The 21,566-nt window shown below is 45.0% G+C and overlaps 1 protein-coding gene across 5 annotated transcripts; it reads left to right on the top strand.

The window, feature by feature from the left end:
* Positions 1 to 9,539: 9,539 nt before the first annotated feature.
* Positions 9,540 to 20,164, top strand: LOC129006676 (amyloid beta A4 precursor protein-binding family B member 1-interacting protein-like). 5 transcript variants are annotated; one of them, XM_054436613.2, is made up of 5 exons: positions 9,540 to 14,662; positions 15,775 to 15,977; positions 16,900 to 17,003; positions 18,741 to 18,872; positions 19,804 to 20,164. In XM_054436613.2, exons 3-5 carry the CDS (start codon positions 16,927 to 16,929, stop codon positions 20,132 to 20,134), a joined length of 540 nt encoding a protein of 179 aa, XP_054292588.1. In that variant the 5' UTR covers positions 9,540 to 14,662; positions 15,775 to 15,977; positions 16,900 to 16,926; the 3' UTR covers positions 20,135 to 20,164. The 5 variants fall into 5 exon arrangements, with proteins under 5 accessions (XP_054292588.1, XP_054292589.1, XP_054292587.1 ...); XM_054436614.2 differs by lacking the exon at positions 18,741 to 18,872; XM_054436612.2 differs by having other exon boundaries at positions 9,540 to 15,977.
* The last annotated feature ends 1,402 nt before the right edge of the window (positions 20,165 to 21,566 follow it).

Here is a 21,566-nt window from a genome sequence, read left to right as displayed (position 1 = left end):
CTCTGAGATCCACGAGGGGGCGGTGGGAGTAGCGCCAGACTCCACTAATTTGGAGCCTGCCCAGTCTGATTCCGCAGCCTTGACTAGCAGCACATTGGCACCAGAAGACGCCAAAAGGTAAGGAGACGACAGATACCGCTTGGCCTTAGGAGCACCTCTGGCCTTGCTCACCCAAGGTTCCCTGCAAAGGCATCCACAGCCTGGGGTTCCTCCCTCCTGCCCCTAGTTCGCTTTCCTAGGCCCAGGCCCTAAGCAGGAGGACTTGCTCTGGCTCGACTCCCCACCCCTTCTTCTTTCCCTGTTGCATCCAGCCGGTTACTTTCCCTTGCCCTGCCCAAATGTCCACTTCTGGGTCCTCTTCTTCTTTTCCTAGGCTGGCCAAAAACTAAGTTTTCAAAATACAAATTGGATGCCACAGATTTCATTATGGTAGAGGAAATGTCTGACAGCTCTTGTATTTAAACTTAAGTAGCCACATTGGGACTCCCAATTTCATATCTTGAGTTGTAGAGCAGAGCTCTCTCTCCTAAAGTAATGGCTGAGGGTTAGAGGTACTCTTCTTGATTCTAATAAGAAGAAATGATGTTTTGTAGAGACAGTGTCTCACTGTGTTGCCCAGGCTGGTCTCAAACCCCCGGTCTCAAGTGATTCACCCACGTTGGCCTCCCACTTTGTTGGGATGACAGGCAAGAACCACCACACCTGGCCTTGGGAGGTGCTCCTGCTTTGTGTGTTTTGGCTGGTCTTCCTGCGCAGCTGTCAGTAAGATGTTCCTGCAGCATAGTTCCAAATCTTTCTGCACAAATTCAGTAGATGCTGTGATTTTTTACGTGGAATAGCCCCTTTATTTATTGCAGAGAACCTGGACAATTCACACTTAGTAACATACGGCCTAGCAAATTTCATTTCTTGATCACCACACCTGTTAAAAGGTGATGCTTGTGGTCTAAATAGGCAGATTCCTCATCATCCCCAAGAAAAAGGGAACCACTGCAAGGCAACCTGGGAGGGAGTTTAGGATTGTTCTGAGGCAGTGCAAGCCATTGAAATTCACACAGGAGGGGGTAGAAAAGAGAATCCACATGTTTTGATCCCTCCATGTTCTGGGTATAACTTGGTGCTCCTTAACATGCACCGTTTTTGGCATCAGAGAAAACTGGATTTGAATCCCAGTTCCATCACTCTTTGTGATGTGATGGTGAATGTGTTTTTAACTCATCTGAGCCTCAGTTTGCTCGTCTATAGAAGATGTGATTTTTATGAGGCTTCCATAAGGTAAGTGTGTAAAAACCATGGCAAAATGCATGTAATTTGAAAGAGAAGGTTAGTATCAGGCTTCTATAAGGTAAGTGTGTAAAAGTCTGGACACAATGTCTACAATTTTTTAAGTGTTCAATAGGTGGAGAAGGATGATTATCTTTCTTTTTTTTACACCACTAATTTTTAGACCAAGTTTATAAAATTAGGGACACATATTTCTTAGACATCAGAAAGAGTAAATAAATCAGCGTAGTCACAAAGCAGTTCACAATACATTTACTGGGTAATTTCTAGTTAACAGTAGCGATGATGGTCACGTTGAAAATCTCATATTTTGTGGTGGTTTTCTCTTACGTAAGCCTCTTGCTTTGTTGAAAGCATAGATTCTAACCTGCTCTATCAAGTGATTCTTAGAAAAATGTGATGTACTTAGTGTGTAAAGTTTAGAAAATTTCTTCTCTTAGTCTAGTTAATTTGAACATTTGTGTCATTTTCAAAAATATAAATCAAATATATGTGGATGGGATCTATATGTGTACATATGAAATATGACTTGATATTATAGGGTAGGCTCAGCTCATGGCAATATTTTTTTCTGAAAGCACCTGCAGAAATCACTCTTATTTCTAGTTTGTTAATGTTTCAGAAATTATGGGGGAAAGGGAGTTCTAGGAATCCCAGACACTGCATGAGGTAGATTTGTTTCAGTAATTTTAGCATCATTCATTGTAAGGCGATGATCCCTAGGAACTTCTTCACAGTGAGAAACCTGAAAGGTCCTAGCAGCCAGCAATGAATGAAAGGTGGGGCGGGGCTGCTGGCAGAGTGGGGCCTTGTGAGCCTTGTGCCTGTGCTCTCAAGTTCCAAGTTGGTGGGGATGCCTCCAGGGGATTCTGGACCTGATTATTTCCTCTGAACCAGGATGTGGTCTGGTTGGTAGGGTAACTGGCCTTCACTTGGTGACCTTCAGTGGGCATCTTCATTGGTTGCCTTCGGTTAGTGCCCTCAGTTGGTACCCTCAGTTGGTTCTCTTCAGTTGGTGGTCCTCAGCTGGTGGTCTTCAGTTGTTGGGTAGTGGTGGAAGGAGAATGAAACTGTGCTTTCTCCTCCCACAGTCACAGCTCTCAGGCTTGTTGCATCCAGGCCCTTCTAAAATAAACCAGACAGGTTGGCAGGTTTTTCTCAGCACACAAGACAGCTCAGGGTATGGGGTTGATGGGGGTGTGGGCTGCTAGCACAGTGCTGCCCCATGCCCAGGGCTGCCCATGCCAGCCATGCCTTTGCCAGGAAGAGGTGATAGTTGTTGAGCTCTGCAGACTTGGGGACAAGCAAAGGCCCAAGCTGCCCGAGAAGAGCAGGGGTGCCCCATGGGGATCACACTGAACTGTCGCATGTGCACCAAAGCCAGCCTCAGTCAGGGCCGGCACAAGCATTCTGCAGTGCCAGCCTGTGGCTCTGACGTCTACAAATGTGCAGACAGTGAAGATGCAGACTGCGATATACAGGAGCAGAGGCGCCCGGAACACACTGTCCGCCAATGCCAGCCTCAAGTGAGGTCAGCTCAGGGTGTGGTGGGTGAAGCCGTCCTGCAGCCCTGAGATCCATAAGATAGAGGTGGCAGTAGTGATGTACTTCACTGTATGGAGCCTGCCCAATCGAATTTGGGAACCAGCGAGGGTCCTGACAACACTACATTGGCCGCCAGAAGATGCCAAAAGGTAGGGAGGCGACTGATACTGCTAAAGTTTAGGAGCTCCTCTGGCTGTTCCTGGCCCAAGGGTCCCCAGGAGGCATCCAAAGCCTCAGTTTTCTCATCTGTAAACGATATGATTGTTATGAGACTTCCATAAGGTAAGTGTGTAAGAACCATGGCAAAGTGCTTGTAACTTAAAAGAGAGGGTTTCTATGAGGCTTCCATAAGGTAAGTGTGTAAAAATGTGGACACAATACCTATAATTTTTTAAGTGCTCACTATATGGAGAAGGGGGATTATTTTTTCTCATCTGATTTTTACAATGAATTTATAAGATTAGTGACACTCATATCTCTTAGACAATGTAACCAGTGATCAGAAAGAATAAATAGATAATTAAAGTCACAAAGCAGTTCACAATGCATTCATTGGGTAATTTCTGGTTAAAACTAGCAATGATGATCACATTGAAAACTTTCTATTATATGGTGGTTTTCACTTACATAATCCTCTTGGTGTTTTTGAAACCATAGATTCTAAGTTGCTCTACCAAAGTGATCATTAGAAAAATGTGATTCACTTACTGTGTAAATGTTAGAAAATCTCTTTTGTTAGTCTAGTTAATTTGATTGAACATATGTGTTATTTTCAAAAATGTAAATCGAATATATGTGGATTGAATATATATGTGCAGGTATGACATATGACTTGACGTTATAGAGTAGGCTTAGCTCATGGCAATGTTTTTTTCTGAAAGCACCTGCAGAAATCTCTCTTATTTCTAGTTTGTTAATGTTTTAGAGATTATGGGGGAAATGGGATTCTATGAATGTAAGACACTGCTTGAGGCAGATTTGATTTCAGTAATTTTAGCATCATTCATTGTAATGCGATGATCCCTAGGAACTTCTTCACAGTGAGAAACCTGAAAGCTCCTAGCAGGCAGCAATGAATGAAAGGTGGGGTGGGGCCGCTGGCAGGACAGGGCCTTTTGAGCCATGTGCCTGTGCTCTCAAGTCCCAAGTTTGTGGGGATGCATGCAGGGGATTCTGGACCTGATTGTTTCCTATGAACCAGGATGCGTTCTGGTTGGCAGGACAACTGGCCTTCACTTGGTGGCCTTCAGTGGGTGCCCTCATTGGTTGCCTTCGTTTAGTGCCCTCTGTTGGTACCCTCAGTTGTTTCTCTTCAGTTGGTTGTCTTCAGTTGGTGGTCTTCAGTTGTTGGGCAGTGGTGGAGGGAGGATGAATCCGTTTGTTCTCTCTCCTCCCCCAGTCACAGCTCTCAGGCTTGTTGCCTCCAGGCCCTTCTAAAATAAACCAGACAGGTGGCAGGATTTTTTTTAGCAGACAATTCAGCTCACGGTACAGGGGTGAAGTGGGGTGTGGGATGCTAGTGCAGTGTCGCCTCATGGCCCAGGGCTGCCCGTGCCAGCCATGCTTTTGGAAGGAAGAAGTGATAGGTGTTGAGCTCTGCAGACTTGGGGGCCAGCGAAGGCCCAAGCTGCCCGAGAAGAGCAAGATTGCCCCACGGGGCCCACACTGAACTGTCGCATGTGCACCAAAGCCAGCCCCAATCAGGGCTGGCACAAGGTTCTGCAAAGTCAACCTGTGGTTCTGACATCTACGAATGTGCATACAGCGAAGGTGCAGGCTGCGATATACAGGACCACAGGCACCCTGAACATACTGTCCCCCAGTGCCATCCGCAAGTGGGGACAGCTCAGGGTGCGGTGGGTGAAGCTGTCCTGCACCTCTGGGATCCATGAGGTGGAGGTGGCAGTATCACCGGACTCCACTGCTTTGGAGCCTGCCCAATCGAATTTGGGAGCCAGTGAGGGACCTGACAGCAGCAGACTGGCAACCAGAAGACGCCCAAAGGTAGGGAGGCAATGGATACTGCTTAAGTTCAGAAGATCCTCTCGCTGTTGTTGGCCCAAGTTTCCTCCAGAGGCATCCAAAGCCTCAGTTTTCTCATCTATAAAAGACATGATTCTTTTGAGGTTTCCATAAGGTAAGTGTAAAAAGCATGGAAAAATGCTTGTAATTTAAAAGAGAGGGTTTCTATGAAGCTTCTATATGGTAAGTGTGTAAAAACCTGGACACAATACCTATAATTTTTTAACTGTTCTGTATATGGAGAAGGAGGATTATTTTTTCTCATCTAATTTTTAGAGTAAGTTTATAAAATTGTTGATACTCATAATTCTTAGACAATCTAACCAATCATCAGAAAGAATAAATAGATAACCAATGTCACAAAGCCGGTAATTTCTAGTTCAAAGTGGCACTGATTTTCACATTGAAAATTTTGTATTATGTGGTGATTTTTCTCTTACATAATCCTCTTGGTGTTCTGAAACCACAGATTCTTAGTTGCTCTATCAAAGTGATCATTAGAAAAATGTGATTTACTTACTGTGTAAACGTTAGAAAATGTCTTCTGTTAGTCTTGTTAATTTGATTGAACATATGTGTTATTTTCAAAAATGTAAATCGAATATATGTGGATTGGATATATATGTGCAGGTATGAAATATGACTTGACATTATAGAGTAGGCTTAGCTCATGGCAATGTTTTTTTCTGAAAGCACCTGCAGAAATCTCTCTTATTTCTAGTTTGTTAATGTTTTAGAGATTATGGGGGAAAGGGGATTCTATGAATGCAAGACACTGCGTGAGGCAGATTTGATTTAAGTAATTTTAGCATCATTCATTGTAAGGCAATGATCTCTAGGAACTTCTTCTCGTTGAGAAACCTGAAATGTCCTAGTAGCCAGCAATGAATGAAATGTGGGGCGGGGCCGCTGGCAGGGCGGGGCCTTGTGAGCCCTGTGCCTGTGCTCTCAGGTTCCAAGTTTGTGGGGATGCATGCAGGGGATTCTGGACCTGACTGTTTCCTCTGAACCAGGAAGCGGTATGGGTGGCAGGACAACTGGCCTTCACTTGGTGGCCTTCGGTGGGTGTCCTCATTTGTTGCCTTCGGTTAGTGCCCTCAGTTGGTACCCTCAGTTGTTTCTCTTCAGTTGGTGGTCCTCAATTGGTGGTCTTCAGTTGTTGGGTAGTGGTGGAAGGAGGATGAAACTGTGCTTTCTCCTCCCCCAGTCACAGCTCTCAGGCTTGTTGCATCCAGGCCCTTCTAAAATAAACCAGACAGGTTGACAGGTTTTTCTCAGCACACAAGTCCCCTCAGGGTACGCGGCTGATGGGGGTGTGGGCTGCTAGTGTAGTGCTGCCCCATGGCCCAGGGCTGCCCGTGCCAGCCATGCCTTTGCCAGGAAGAGGTGATAGTTGTTGAGCTCTGCAGACTTGGGGACAAGCAAAGGCCCAAGCTGCCCGAGAAGAGCAGGGGTGCCCCATGGGGATCACACTGAACTGTCGCATGTGCACCAAAGCCAGCCTCAGTCAGGGCCGGCACAAGCATTCTGCAGCGCCAGCCTGTGGCTCTGACATCTACAAATGTGCAGACAGTGAAGATGCAGACTGCGATATACAGGAGCAGAGGTGCCTGGAACACACTGTCCGCCAATTCCAGCCTCAAGTGGGGTCAGCTCAGGGTGTGGTGGGTGAAGCCGTCCTGCTGCTCTGAGATTCATAAGATAGAGGTGGCAGTAGTGATGCACTTCACCGCATGGAGCCTGCCCAATCGAATTGGGGAACCAGCGAGGGTCCTGACAACACTACATTGGCCGCCAGAAGATGCCAAAAGGTAGGGAGGCGACTGATACTGCTTAAGTTTAGGAGCTCCTCTGGCCGTTCCTGGCCCAAGGTTCCCCCAGAGGCATCCAAAGCCTCAGTTTTCTCATCTGTAAACGATGTGATTGTTATGAGGCTTCCATAAGGTAAGTGTGTAAAAATGTGGACACAATACCTATAATTTTTTAAGTGTTCAGTATATGGAGAAGGGGGATTATTTTTTCTCACCTAATTTTTACAATGAATTTATAAGATTGGTGACACTCATATTTCTTAGACAATGTAACCAATGATCAGAAAGAATAAATAGATAATTAAAGTCACAAAGCAGTTCGCAATGCATTCACTGGGTAATTTCTGGTTAAAACAAGCAATGATGATCACATTGAAAACTTTCTATTATATGGTGGTTTTCACTTACATAATCCTCTTGGTGTTTTTGAAACCATAGATTCTAAGTTGCTCTACCAAAGTGATTATTAGAAAACTGTGATGTACTTAGTGTCTAAATTTTAGAAAACTTCTTCTGTTATTCTTGTTAATTTGATTGAGCATGTGTGTTATTTTCAAAAATGTAAATGGAATATATATTGATCGGATTTATATGTGTATATATGAGATATGACTTGACGTTATAGAATAGGCTTAGCTGATGGCAGTGTTTTTTTCTGAAAGCACCTGCAGAAATCTCTCGTATTTCTAGTTTGTTAATGTTTCAGAGATTATGTGGGAAAGGGCGTTCTAGGAATCCCAGACACTGCGTGAGGCACATTTGGTTTCAGTAATTTTAGCATCATTCATTGTAAGGTGATGATCCCTAGGAACTTCTTCACAATGAGAAACCTGAAAGGTCCTAGCAGGCAGCAATGAATGAAAGGTGGGTTGGGGCCGCTTGCAGGGCGGGGCCTTGTGAGCCATGTGCCCGTGCTCTCAAGTCCGAAGTTTGTGGGGATGCATGCAGGGGATTCTGGCCCTGATTGTTTCCCCTGAACCAGGATGCGTTCTGGTTGGCAGGACAACTGGCCTTCACTTGGTGGCCTTCAGTGGGTGCCCTCATTGGTTGCCTTCGTTTAGTGCCCTCAGTTGGTACCCTCAGTTGGTTCTCTTCAGTGGGTGGTCCTCAGTTGTTGGGCAGTGTTGGAAGGAGGATGAATCCATTTGTGCTCTCTCCTCTCCCAGTCACAGCTCTCAGTTTTTGTTGCATCCAGGCCCTTCTAAAATAAAGCAGACAGGTGGCAGGATTTTTTTAGCAGACAAGTCAGCTCAGGGTACAGGGCTGAAGCAGGGTGCGGGATGCTAGTGCAGTGTCGCCTCATGGCCCAGGGCTGCCCGTGCCAACCATGCTTTTGGAAGGAAGAAGTGATAGGTGTTGAGCTCTGCAGACTTGGGACAAACGAAGGCTCAAGCTGCCCGAGAAGAGCAGGGTTGCCCCATGGGGCCCACACTGAACTGTCGCATGTGCACCAAAGCCAGTCCCAGTAAGGGCTGGCACAAGCGTTCTGCAGAGCCAGCCTGTGGCTCTGACATCTACGAGTGTGCATACAGTGAAGGTGCAGGCTGCGATATACAGGACCACAGGCAACCGGAACATGCTGCCCCCAGTGCCATCCACAAGCGGGGACAGCTCAGGGTGCGGTGAGTGAAGCCGTCCTGCACCTCTGGGATCCATGAGGTGGAGGTGGCAGTATCGCCGGACTCCACTGCTTTGGAGCCTGCCCAATCGAATTTGGGAGCCAGTGAGGGACCTGACAGCAGCAGATTGGCAACCAGAAGACGCCCAAAGGTAGGGAGGCAATGGATACTGCTTAAGTTCAGAAGATCCTCTTGCTGTTGCTGGCCCAAGGTTCCCCCAGGGGCATCCAAAGCCTCAGTTTTCTCATCTATAAAAGACATGATTCTTTTGAGGTTTCCATAAGGTAAGTGTAAAAAGCATGGCAAAATGCTTGTAATATAAAAGAGAGGGTTTCTGTGAAGCTTCTATGTGGTAAGTGTGTAAAAACCTGGACACAATACCTATAATTTTTTAACTGTTCGGTATGTGGAGAAGGAGGATTATTTTTTCTCATCTAATTTTTAGAGTAAGTTTATAAAATTGTTGATACTCATATTTCTTAGACAATCTAACCAATCATCAGAAAGAATAAATAGATAACCAAGGTCACAAAGCTATTCACAATGCATTCACTGGGTAATTTCTAGTTCAAAATGGCAATGATTTTCACATTGAAAATTTTGTATTATGTGGTGATTTTTCTCTTACATAATCCTCTTGGTGTTTTGAAACCACAGGTTCTTAGTTGCTCTATCAAAGTGATCATTAGAAAAATGTGATTTACTTACTGTATAAACGTTAGAAAATGTCTTCTGTTAGTCTTGTTAATTTGATTGAGCATATGTGTTATTTTCAAAAATGTAAATCGAATATATGTGGATTGGATATATATGTGCAGGTATGAAATATGACTTGACATTTTAGAGTAGGCTTAGCTCATGGCAATGTTTTTTTCTGAAAGCACCTGCAGAAATCTCTCTTATTTCCAGTTTGTTAATGTTTTAGAGATTATGGGGGAAAGGGGATTCTATGAGTGCAAGACACTGCATGAGGCAGATTTGGTTTCAGTAATTTTAGCATCATTCATTGTAAGGTGATGATCCCTAGGAATTTCTTCTCATTGAGAAACCTGAAATGTCCTAGCAGCCAGCAATGAATGAAATGTGGGGCGGGGCCTCTGGCAGGGTGTGACCTTGTGAGCCATATGCCTGTGCTCTCAAGTCCCAAGTTTGTGGGGATGCATGCAGGGGATTCTGGACCTGATTGTTTCCTCTGAACCAGGAAGCGGTCTGGTTGGCAGGACAACTGGCCTTCACTTGGTGGCTTTCAGTGGGTGTCCTCACTGGTTGCCTTCATTTAGCGCCTTCAGTTGGTACCCTCAATTGGTTCTCTTCAGTTGGTGGTCCTCAATTGGTGGTCTTCAGTTGTTGGGTAGTGGTGGAAGGAGGATGAAACTGTGCTTTCTCCTCCCACAGTCACAGCTCTCAGGCTTGTTGCATCCAGGCCCTTCTAAAATAAACCAGACAGATTGGCAGGTTTTTCTCAGCACACAAGTCAGCTCAGGGTACGGGGTTGATGTGGGGTGTGGGCTGCTAGTGTAGTGCTGCCCGATGGCCCAGGGCTGCCAGTGCCAGCCATGCTTTTGGAAGGAAGAAGTGATAGGTGTTGAGCTCTGCAGACTTGGGACAAGCGAAGGCTCAAGCTGCTCGAGAAGAGCAGGGTTGCACCATGGGGATCACACTGAACTGTCACATGTGCACCAAAGCCAGCCTCAGTCACGGCCAGCACAAGCATTCTGCAAAGCCAGCCTGTGGCTCTGACGTCTACAAACGTTCGCACAGCAAAGATGCAGGCTGCGATATATAGGAGCAGAGGCTCCCGGAACACTCTGTCCCTCAATGCCAGCCTCAAGTGGAGCCAGCTCAGGGTGTGGTGGGTGAAGCCGTCCTGCAGCTCTGCGATCCATAAGATAGAGGTGGCAGTAGTGATGCACTTCACTGTATGGAGCCTGCCCAATCGAATTTGGGAACCAGCGAGGGTCCTGACAACACTACATTGGCCGCCAGAAGATGCCAAAAGGTAGGGAGGCGACTGATGCTGCTAAAGTTTAGGATCTCCTCTGGCCGTTCCTGGCCCAAGGTTCCCCCAGAGGCATCCAAAGCCTCAGTTTTCTCATCTATAAACGATGTGATTGTTATGAGGCTTCCATAAGGTAAGTGCGTAAGAACCATGGCAAAATGCTTGTAACTTAAAAGAGAGGGTTCCTATGAGGCTTCCATAAGGTAAGTGTGTAAAAATGTGGACACAATACCTATAATTTTTTAAGTGTTCAGTATATGGAGAAGGGGGATTATTTTTTCTCACCTAATTTTTACAATGAATTTATAAGATTGGTGACACTCATATTTCTTAGACAATGTAACCAATGATCAGAAAGAATAAATAGATAATTAAAGTCACAAAGCAGTTCGCAATGCATTCACTGGGTAATTTCTGGTTAAAACTAGCAATGATGATCACATTGAAAACTTTCTATTATGTGGTGGTTTTCACTTACGTAATCCTCTTGGTGTTTTTGAAACCATAGATTCTAAGTTGCTCTACCAAAGTGATTATTAGAAAACTGTGATGTACTTAGTGTGTAAATTTTAGAAAACTTCTTCTGTTATTCTTGTTAATTTGATTGAGCATGTGTGTTATTTTCAAAAATGTAAATGGAATATATATTGATCGGATTTATATGTGTATATATGAGATATGACTTGACTTTATAGAGTAGGCTTAGCTGATGGCAATGTTTTCTTCTGAAAGCACTTGCAGAAATCACTCTTATTTCTAGTTTGTTAATGTTTCAGAGATTATGGGGGAGAGGGCGTTCTAGGAATCCCAGACACTGCGTGAGGCACATTTGGTTTCAGTAATTTTAGCATCATTCACTGTAAGGTGATGATCCCTAGGAACTTCTTCACAATGAGAAACCTGAAAGGTCCTAGCAGCCAGCAATGAATGAAAAGTGGGGTGAGGCCGCTGGCAGGGCGGGGCCTTGTGAGCCATGTGCCTGTGCTCTCAAGTTCCAAGTTTGTGGGGATGCATGCAGGGGATTCTGGCCCTGATTGTTTCCCCTGAACCAGGATGCGTTCTGGTTGGCAGGGCAACTGGCCTTCACTTGGTGGCCTTCAGTGGGTGCCCTCATTGGTTGCCTTCGTTTAGTGCCCTCAGTTGGTACCCTCAGTTGTTTATCTTCAGTTGGTGGTCTTCAGTTGTTGGGCAGTGTTGGAAGGAGGATGAATCCATTTGTGCTCTCTCCTCTCCCAGTCACAGCTCTCAGTTCTTGTTGCATCCAGGCCCTTCTAAAATAAAGCAGACAGGTGGCAGGATTTTTTTAGCAGACAAGTCAGCTCAGGGTACAGGGCTGAAGCAGGGTGCGGGATGCTAGTGCAGTGTCGCCTCATGGCCCAGGGCTGCCCGTGCCAGCCATGCCTTTCCCAGGAAGAGGCGATAGGTGTTGAGCTCTGCAGAGTTGGGGGCAAGCGAAGGCTCAAGCTGCCCCAGAAGAGCAGGGGTGCCCCATGGGGCCCACACTGAACTGTCGCATGTGCACCAAAGCCAGCCCCAGTCAGGGCTGGCACAAGCATTCTTCAGGCCATCCTGTGGCTCTGACATCTACGAGTGTGCATACAGCGAAGGCACAGGCTGCGATATACAGGACCACAGGCACCCGGAACACGCTGTCCCCCACTGCCAGCCGCAATCGGACTATCTCAGGGTGCGGTGGGTGAAGTTGTCCTGTAGCTCTGAGATCCATGATATGGATGTGCAGGACCCCACTGCTTTGGAGGCTGCCCAATCGACTATGGGAGCCAGCGAGTGTCCTGACAGCAGCACATTGGCCACCAGAAGACACCAAAAGGTAGGGAGGTGATGGATACCATTTAGATACAGGAGCTCCTCTGGCTGCTGATGGCCCACATTTGCCCCAGAGGCATCCAAAGCCTCAGTTTTCTCATCTATAAAAATGTGATTGTTATGAGGCTTCCATAAGGTGTGTAAAAACCATGGCAAAAATGTTTGTAATTTAAAAGAGGGGTTTCTATGAGGCTTCTATAAGGTAAGTGTGTAAAATCTGGACACAATACCTATAATTTAGGTCACTGTAACCTCTGCCTCCTGGGTTCAAGCGATTCTCCTGCCTTATCCTCCCGATTAGAGGCATGCGCCATCATGCCTGACTAATGTTGTTCTTTTTAGGAGAGACGGGGTTTTACCATGTTAGTCAGGCTGGTCTCGAACTCCAGACCTCAGGTGATCTGCTCACCTTGCCTTCCCTAAGTACTGGGATTACAGGCATGAGCCACCATCCCCAGCCAAAAATTTCATTCCTTGATCAACAAACCTGTTTCCAAGGAGATGCTTGTGGTCTAAATATGCAGATTCCCAGTCATTACCAAGAAGAAGGGAATAACTGCAAGGCAACCTCGGAGGGAGTTTAGGATTGTTCTGAGGCTGTGAAAGCCATTGAAATTCACACGTAAGAGGATAGAGAAAGGGAATCCACATGTTTGATCCCTCCATGTACTGGGTATAACTTGGTCTTCGTTAAGTTTGCACCACCTTTGGCATCAGAGAGAACTGGATTTGAATCCCAGTTCCAACACTCATTACGATGTGATCATGAATGTGTTTCTAACTCCTCAGAACCTCCCTTTGCTTATCTATAAAAGAGGGGATTCTTATGAGGCTTCCGTAAGGTAAATGAGTAAAAATTTGGGTGGACAAAATGCCTGTAATTTAAAAGATAGGGTTGTTATGAGGCTTCGATAAGGTAAGTGTGTAAAAATCTGGACACAGTGCCTATAATTTTGTTAGTGTTCCATATATAGAGATGGATTATTTTTCTCTCATTTAAGTTCTAGAGTAAGTTTATAAAATGGTGTTACTCATATTTTTGAAAAAATCAAACCAAGGATCACAAAGATTAAATGAGTCACCATAATCACAAAGCAGTTCACAATACATGTCCTGGGTGATTGCCAGTTAAAAGTAGCAATGATGATCACATTTAAAATAGTGAATTATGTGGTGCTTTTCTCTTATGTAAGCCTCTGTTTGTTGAAGCCATAGATTCTAAGTTGCTGTATCAAAATGATCACTAGAAAACTGTGATATACTTAGTGTATACATTTCAGAAAATGTCTTCTATTACTCTTGTTAATTTGATTGAATAATGTGTTATTTTCAAAATTGTAAATGGAATACGTGTGGATTGAATATATATGTATATATATATATGAAACATGATTTGTCATTATAGTGTAGGCGTAGCTCATGGCAATGTGTTTTTCTGAAAGCAGCTGCAGAAATCTTTTTTTAGTTTGTAAAAATCTCAGAGGTTATGGGGGAAAGCGGGGTTCTATGAATCCCAGATAATACATGAGGCGGATTTGGTTTCAGTAATTTTAGCATCATTTATTGTAAGGTGATGATCCCTAGGAACTTCATCACAGTGAGCAACCTGAAAGCTCCCAGCAGCCAGCAATAAATGAGATGTGGGACAAGTCCACTGGCAGGGCGGGGACCTTAAGAACCTGGTGCTTGAGCTCCCAATTCCAAGTTGGGGGGACACATGCAAAGGATTCTGGGCCTGATTGTTTCCTCTAACCAGGATACAGTCTGGTTGGCAGGGCAACTGGCCTTCACTTGGTGGCCTTCAGTGGGTGTCCTCATTGTTTGCCTTTGGTTAGTGCCCTCAGTTGGTACCCTCAGTTGTTTCTCTTCAGCTGGTGGTCCTCAGTTGGTGGTCTTCAGTTGTTGGGCGGTGGGGGAAGGGGGATGAATCCGTTTGTGGTCTCTCCTCCCCAAGCCACTGCTCTCAGGCTTGTTGCATCCAGGCCCTTCTAAAATAAACCAGACAGGTTGGCAGGTTTTTTTTTTAGCAGACAAGTCAGCTCAGAATACGGGGGTGACAGGGGGTGTGGGCTGCTAGTGCAGTGCCACCCCATGGCCCAGGGCTGCCCATGCCAGCCATGCTTTTGCCAGAAAGAGGTGATACGTGTTGAGCCCTGCAGACTTGGGGGCAAGCGAAGGCCCAAGCTGCCTGAGAAGAGTAGGGGTGACCCATGGGGCCCACACTGAACTGTTGCATATGCACCAAAGCCAGCCCCAATTGACAAAAGGGTTCGCAGAGCCAACCTGTGGCTCTGACATCTACCAGCATGCAGACTGTGAAGACGCAGGCCGCGATATACAGGAGCAGAGGCGCCCAGAACACGCTGTCCCCCAATGCCAGCCACAAGCAGGGCTATCTTAGGGTGTGATGGGTGAAGCTGTCTTGCAGCTCTGAGATCCACAAGGCAGAGGCAGCAGTAGCGTTGGACTCCACTGCTTTGGAGGCTGCCCAGTCAAATTTGGGAACCAGCAAGAGTCCTGACAGCAGCACACTGGCCACCAGAAGACATCCAAAGGTAGGGAGGCGGCAGATACTGCTTAAGTTCAGGAGCTCCTCTGGCCATTGCTGACCCAAGTTTCCCCCAGAGACATCCACAGCCTGGGGCTCCTTCCTCCTGCCCGGAGTTTGCTTTCCTATGCCCAGGCCCCAAGCAGGAGGGCTGGCTCTGCCTCAAGTCCTGATCCCTTCTTCTTTCCCTGCTGTTTCCAGCCGGTTTCTTACTTTCCTCCTACCTACCCCAATGCCCAGTTCTGTTTCTTCCTCTTCTTCCCCCAGGCTGGCTGAAAACTAAGTTTCAAAATACAAAATGCATGCTACAGATTTCATTGCTGTAGATGAAATGCTGACAGCTTTTCTATTTAACTCTGGTTGTTCTCTTCATTTCTTTAAACGTTAGAATAATTAAGCCTCATGATAGATGTGCCTTTGTAACTTGAAAGTACAACACTCAATTTTCACAATTAAAAAAAATTTTAAATTTTTCTTTTCATAAATTTTTGGCAAACAGGTAGTATTTAGTTATTGAATAACTCCTTTAGTGGAGATTTGTGAGATTTTGGTAACCAATCACCCAAGCAGTACACACGGAATCCAATTTGTAGTCTCTTATCTTTCTCCCCCTTCCCACCATTTTCCCCTGAGTATGATTCTTTTTTTTGAGCCTGAGTCTCATTCTGTCACCCAGGCTGGAATGCTATGTCACGATGTCAGCTTGCTGCAACCCTTGCTTCCCGAATTCATGTGGTCCTCCTGCTTCAGCCTCCCAAGTAGCTGGGATTAGAGGCACGGGTCATGACGCCCGACTACATTTTTTGTATTTTTAGTAATGACTGGGTTTCACCAAATTGGCCAGTCTGTCCTTGAACTCCTGACCTCAAGTGATGCGCCTGCCTTGGCCTCCGCTAGGGCTGCGATTACAGAAATGAGCCACCAGAACCCAGCCAAATATTCCCCACTGTCTTTTTTTTCTTTTTTTCCTAATCTCCTAAAGTCATTCTTTGAGTTGTCATGTAGATTAATAGGTTTCTCAAATTACTGGAAAACTAGTTGAAGAAATAAACAGGCAGTTTGTGAATATTAAACAGAACAGTGGTGCTGAGCATGGCTAAAGCATCTCTGCATTCACAGCGAGAGGAGCGGAAGACCTTCTGGTGTGGGCTGGGCGGCAATTAACTTGCAGGACAAACAGCCCAGGTGTGGAGAGGCGGCCACCCTTGGCGGGATCCTTTCTAAGCAGCTGAGAAATCAATGTAGAGCTTCTTCTGTCTGATTCTGTAACAACTGCAAACCTTCCATGAGTCAAGCTTTCTGTCAAAAGGACAAATTAAAAGGCAAGAAAATAAAATCGTAATACCAGGACTTTTGGGGAAAACAAAAAAACTCACATCTAATTCCAGATTATTTCCATTGTTTCTGTGTCCAATGTACTCTTTTGTTGTTGTTGTTGTTGTTGTTGCTGCTGCTGTTGTTGAGACTGAGTCTCACCCTGTCACCAGGCTGGAGAGCAGTGGTGTGATCTCGGCTCACTACAACCTCCGCCTCCCAGGTTCAAGCGATACTTGTGCCTCAGCCTACTGAGTAGCTGGGACTACAGGCATGCGCCACCACGCCCAGCTAATTTTTGTATTTTTAGTAGAGACGGGGTTTCACCATGTTGGCCAGGATGGTCTTGAGCTCCTGACCTCGTGATCTGCCTGCTTCCTCCTCCCAAAGTGCGGGGATTAGAGGCGTGAGCCACCGCACTCAGTCCAATATACTCTTTGTTGAGGACAATGTTCAAAAGTTGTTCCTGTACTCAGCACGGTATGAAACTAGATAAATACATTTTAGGGAAATCAATAATACAATTTTTTTAAAAGAAAATTGGTTTTCAAGGTTTATTCTTCAATTATTGAAACGTTTTCAAAAGTAAAACATACGATTCCTCTCCACGATCCCAATTAATCCAGACCCTCGTCAGTGGGCTTTATCAAATACCGTACTCACCTTCCTGAATCTTTTGCTGAATCTCATATAAAGTTTTGTCACAGAACCTCAGATTTTTCATACGGTTTTGTGTACCATGTCATACCTGTGAATTGCTTCCTTTGCTCTGTTTTTATTTCCTTTTTTTTTTTTTTTTTTTGGTAAGAAGTAGCCAGGAAGTATCTTTCTTTGCTTTATAGATGTAAACTGCTTTGTACTTTCAGATTAACTTTCAAGAATGTTGAAAATTCTTTTCTCACTCATCTTTTCTCACTTCCTCCCTCTCAGGACCTATAAAAGGCATCACCCAGCCCAATGGACAGATGCCCCGGGCTGCACATTCTGTCAGTGCTGTTCTGGAAAAGGCCCAAACACATGCTGAAACATCGAAGGTAAAACCAGCAAGTAGCTGACATACATTCCATCCAGCCGTCCCCCAAAGCCCATGTTCTCAACCATTCGCATTGTTCCAATAACTGCTCTTTTAAAAATAGAAAACACGCGGTGGCTCACGCCTGTAATCCCAGCACTTTGGGAGGCTGATGCGGGCGGATCACGAGGTCAGGAGATGGAGACCACGGTGTAACCTCGTCCCTACTAAAAATACGAAAAAAAAAAAAAATTAGCCGGGCTTGGTGGTGAGAGCCTGTAGTCTTAGCTGCTTGGGAGGCTGAGGCCGGGGAATGGCATAAACCCGGGAGGCGGAGCTTGCAGTGAGCCGAGATCGCGCTACTGCGCTCCAGCCTGGGGCGACAGAGCGAGACTTCATCTCACAAAGAAAAAAAAAAAAAAAAAAAAAAAGAGAAAACAGGCTGGGTACGGTGGCTCACGCCTGTAATTCCAGTACTTTGGGAGGCCAAAACAGGAAAATTGCTTGAGCTCCAGAGTTCCAGACCAGCCTGGGCAACAGAACAAGGGCTCATCTCTACTAGAAATTAAAAGATTAGCCAGGCTTGGTGGTGTGCACTTGTGGTCCTAGCTACTTGGGTAACTGAGGTGTTTGAATTGCTTGAGCCCAGGATTTCAAGGCTGCAGTGCTGTGATCACACCACTGCACTCCAGCCTACGTGATAGATAAAGACCTTGTCTTAAAAAAGATAAAAAAGGGTTACATTAAAAATGTGCATTTTCTATTTTCCCTATTAATGTCCTACATACATCCCCAGAGTGATGGAGGAGAAAATACATTGTAAAATAATAGCCAATAGGTATGACATCCTCCATAACATTTTTTCAACCGAATAGATCAATGAGGATTCACTTAAATCTATCTTAAAATCATAGCTAATAATTATGATTTAGTTACTTATCTAGTTCAAAACCTCTTGGTTGATTGTATAAATTCTGTTGAGTATTTCTCATGTGTGATTCAAAACAACCTTAAATAACTGTGACAATAGCATATCACCCAGCTAGGACAGGCAGGGTGCTTCACTTTAGCAGTTTTTCACTTCTTTCCCCCCTTCATTTTGTCCATCAGTCAGTGGTGAAAACAATTACATCTTAGTATTTATTGAACTTCTTATAATTTTGACAACCACTGCAGGCCTGTAAAAGTTGTATTTCTTTAATGTTCTCATTATCTTCTCAAGCCTGTGCTTCTCATGCAATGTGCTTTCAGCTATTGCTATTTTCATTATTTCTACAATGCCAATCGAAGGAAAGCACTTAAAAATGCTGAAAGAAATAAAAGAATCCGAGAATAGAAATCACTTAACTATATGTGAACATCAATACCCAAGCTACCTGCTCAGAAATTTTTTAAAAAGGAAAAAGTACATCGCCAGTTAATTAGCTTATCATGCTAAGTAAATAAACTAAATAAAATAGAAACTAAATCACAAGGCACTTTGTTAGAAAGAAAATTTCCAGATTTAATCTTCAGTGGTAAGAAGCTGTTAAGCAGAGGAAGAAATAAACTGGAACCCTGATGAAATGTAAATTCGAATGATAATTACCACTAAAACAGAGGGATTCAATCCAGCTGCCTGGGGATGTTTCATTATATAAATACAAGTTATTATAATGTATTTCAGTATTGGCAGGGGAAGGGCTATGCCTCTAATAGACTTTAGCCAAATTTGGCATTCTGGTTTCTACCAAAACACGCTGATGATTTTTCTTTTCAGAACTCATATATATACATCTCATTTGGTCTCATCACAATCTGAGACACAGGTCATAATAGGGACTACGGGGCTCATTTTATACCCGGTGAACCAGCCAACTTTCATGCAGTTGAGAAAAGGTAAACTGTCCAGGTGAGATGGCTCCACCTGTAATTTGGGAGGCCGAGGTGGGCAGATCACTTGAGCCCGGGAGTTGGAGACCAGCCTGAGCAACATGGCAAAAAACCATCTCTACAAAAAATACAAAAATTAGCTGGGCATGGTGGCACATGCTTGTCATCCCAGCAACTCAGGAGGCTGAGGCATGAGGATCACTGAGCCCTCGAGGCAGAGGTTGCAGTGAGTCGAGCTTGCACCACTGAACTCCAGCCTGGGTGACACAGCGAGATCCTGTCACAAAAAAAAAAAAAAGCCAGGTGTGGTGACTCGTGCTTGTAATTCCAGCACTTTGGGAGGCGGAGGCAGAGGCAGGCAGATCATGAGGTCAGGAGTTCGAGACCAGCCTGACCAACATGGTGAAACCCCATCTCCACTAAAAATACAAAAATTAGCTGGACGTGGTGGCCAGCACCTGTAGTTCCAGCTACTCAGGAGGCTGAGGCCGGAGAATCACTTGAACCCAGGAGGCAGAGGTTGCAGTGAGCTGAGATGGCGCCACTGCACTCCAGCCTGGGTGACAGAGCAAGACTCCGTCTCAATAATAATAATGTTAAAGGCCATTTAGAGTCATTTCCCTATTCGAGAGCGAAGATGAGCTCATGAACAACCAGGGGTCTCAGTGACTGAGGGACGGAGGCTCCCCAGGGGGCAGACAGAGACCTCGCCTATCTATGGCATGGTCCTGTCCACTGGGGCTGTTCTGTCAAGAATAAAGAATGCTACTCACGAGACTGAGGCGGGAGGATCGCTTGAGCTCAGTAGATGGAGGCTGCAGTGAGCCCAGATCGCGCCATTGCACTCAGGCTGGGCGACAGAGTGAGACCCTGTCTCCATTAATTAATGACAATAAATTTAAAATTTCAAAAATTTTAAAATAATGAATGCTGCTGTCGCTTGGTTACAGGATAAGAAGCCAGCCCTCGGGAACCGCCAGGAGCGCCCCGGGTCCCGCAAGGCCCCAAGTCCAGCCTGCCCCGCCTCCTCTGGTGCAGAGGTCCTGGGACACCAGAAGCAGCCCCGCCACGCTCCCCAAGGCCAAGAACACAGGTGGCAGGGGCTTCTCCGCCCTGCCAGACGACTTCCTGCCGCCACCTCCACCGCTGCCACCCCTGGACGACCCAGAACTCCCGCCGCCCCTGGACTTCGTGCTCCCTCCCCCCGCGGTCGCCAAGAGGCCTCCTATGCCCCACCCCCGCAAGAGACACGAAGAATCAATGTTCAGAAGCAGCAAATGAATAAAATAAATGAATAAAAGTTAAACGTTCTACGTATGGTATTTCTATAAGGATTATTGGGTCAGTCGATCTTGAGGTCAATACTATAATTAAAAATAGCTTTCACCATCCCATGCCTTCTTAAGTCTTGGTGATCTTAGATTTTCATCTCTACCTCTGCGACCTTCAGAATTTTCAGGAAAATCGAGAGAGGAAAACGAGAAAATATGACCAGTAGAGCCTGTTCCCTTGCTCTGAGATTCACGTTGCTTGATTGATTGGAGCCCTGGACACAGGCTGTTTTGGTTTTGCTTTTTTTAATGCTTGAATAACAGTAGTTAAAAAAAAAGTTCTTTAGATAGTTTTTGAATTCTCTATTATTACAATGCTGTTAGTATCCTGTAAAAAAGAATGTAGGGCCAGGTAAAAGCAATCTTACTGATGTGTATTTCAATCTGGAAGGTTTTCCCTCAGAGATACATTCCCTGCCCAGTTTATCCTAGCCTCTTGTTACCTATATCTCTTGTCTTTCAAACTGGCTTCTGATGGACTAAAAGGCTATTTTCTTAAAATTAAGGAAGGTAATTAATGATATGTTTTAATATTTGGAGAAGAGTAAGCTGTAGATCATGCTGTCTCAACCCATGGGCTCCCGCGGCCCAGGACAACTTTGAATGCTGCCCAACAAATATTAAAACATTATAAGCTCTTTGCAGGGCGCGGTGACTCATACTTGTAATCCCAGTACTTTTGGGAGGCCAAGGCTGGCGGATCATTTAAGGTCAGGAGTTCGAGACCAGCCTGGCCAACATGGCAAAACCCTATCTGTACTAAAAATACAAAAATGAGCCAGACACAGTGACACATGCCTGTAATCCCAGCAACTCCAGAGGCTGAGGTGGGAGAATCCTTTGAACCCAGGAGGTGGAGCCTGCAGTGAGCTGAGATCTTGCTACTGCACTCAATCCTGGATGACAGGGCAAGACTCTCTCTTAAAAAAATTATGAGAACTTTTTGCAATTTTTTTTTTTTAGCTGATCAGCTATCACGAGCGTTAGTAGGTCTTATGTGTGTCCCAGGGAAGCCAAAAGATTGGACACCCCTGCAGGCTAAATGGAAATTTAAAATGAAACAAATTTAGTTTTAAAACCAAAATATTTAGTAATTAAAACTGGCAAGGTGTTCTTAATTTTTTTGAGCATATGCTTGAAATAGGATAGAAGGTAAATTTGCTTTACATTAAATTTTATCTCGGGAACAGTAACTCCAGTTTTAGTATATTATGTTCTTTTGATGTCAGATACAGTAATAATACGGCTTTTCTTTTTAAATTTTTTAAAAAATTTTATTTTACTTTAAGTTCCAGGATACATGTGCAGAACGTGCAGGTTTATTACATAGGTAAACATGTGCCATGGTGGTTTGCTGCATCTATCAACCCATCACCTAAATA

This window comes from Pongo pygmaeus, chromosome 8 (assembly GCF_028885625.2).
Source record: "Pongo pygmaeus isolate AG05252 chromosome 8, NHGRI_mPonPyg2-v2.0_pri, whole genome shotgun sequence".
NCBI lineage: Eukaryota > Metazoa > Chordata > Mammalia > Primates > Hominidae > Pongo > Pongo pygmaeus.
This window is presented reverse-complemented; position numbering and strand designations above follow the sequence as displayed.

Excerpts from the sequence above, each read along its gene's own strand:
- LOC129006676 (XM_054436611.2), top strand. The coding sequence starts at position 18,637 with ATGTATTTCAGTATTGGCAGGGGAAGGGCTATGCCTCTAATAGACTTT. Across the intron at positions 18,873-19,803 it reads AGAAAAGGTAAACTGTCCAG|GATAAGAAGCCAGCCCTCGG; the intron begins GTGAGATGGCTC and ends GCTTGGTTACAG.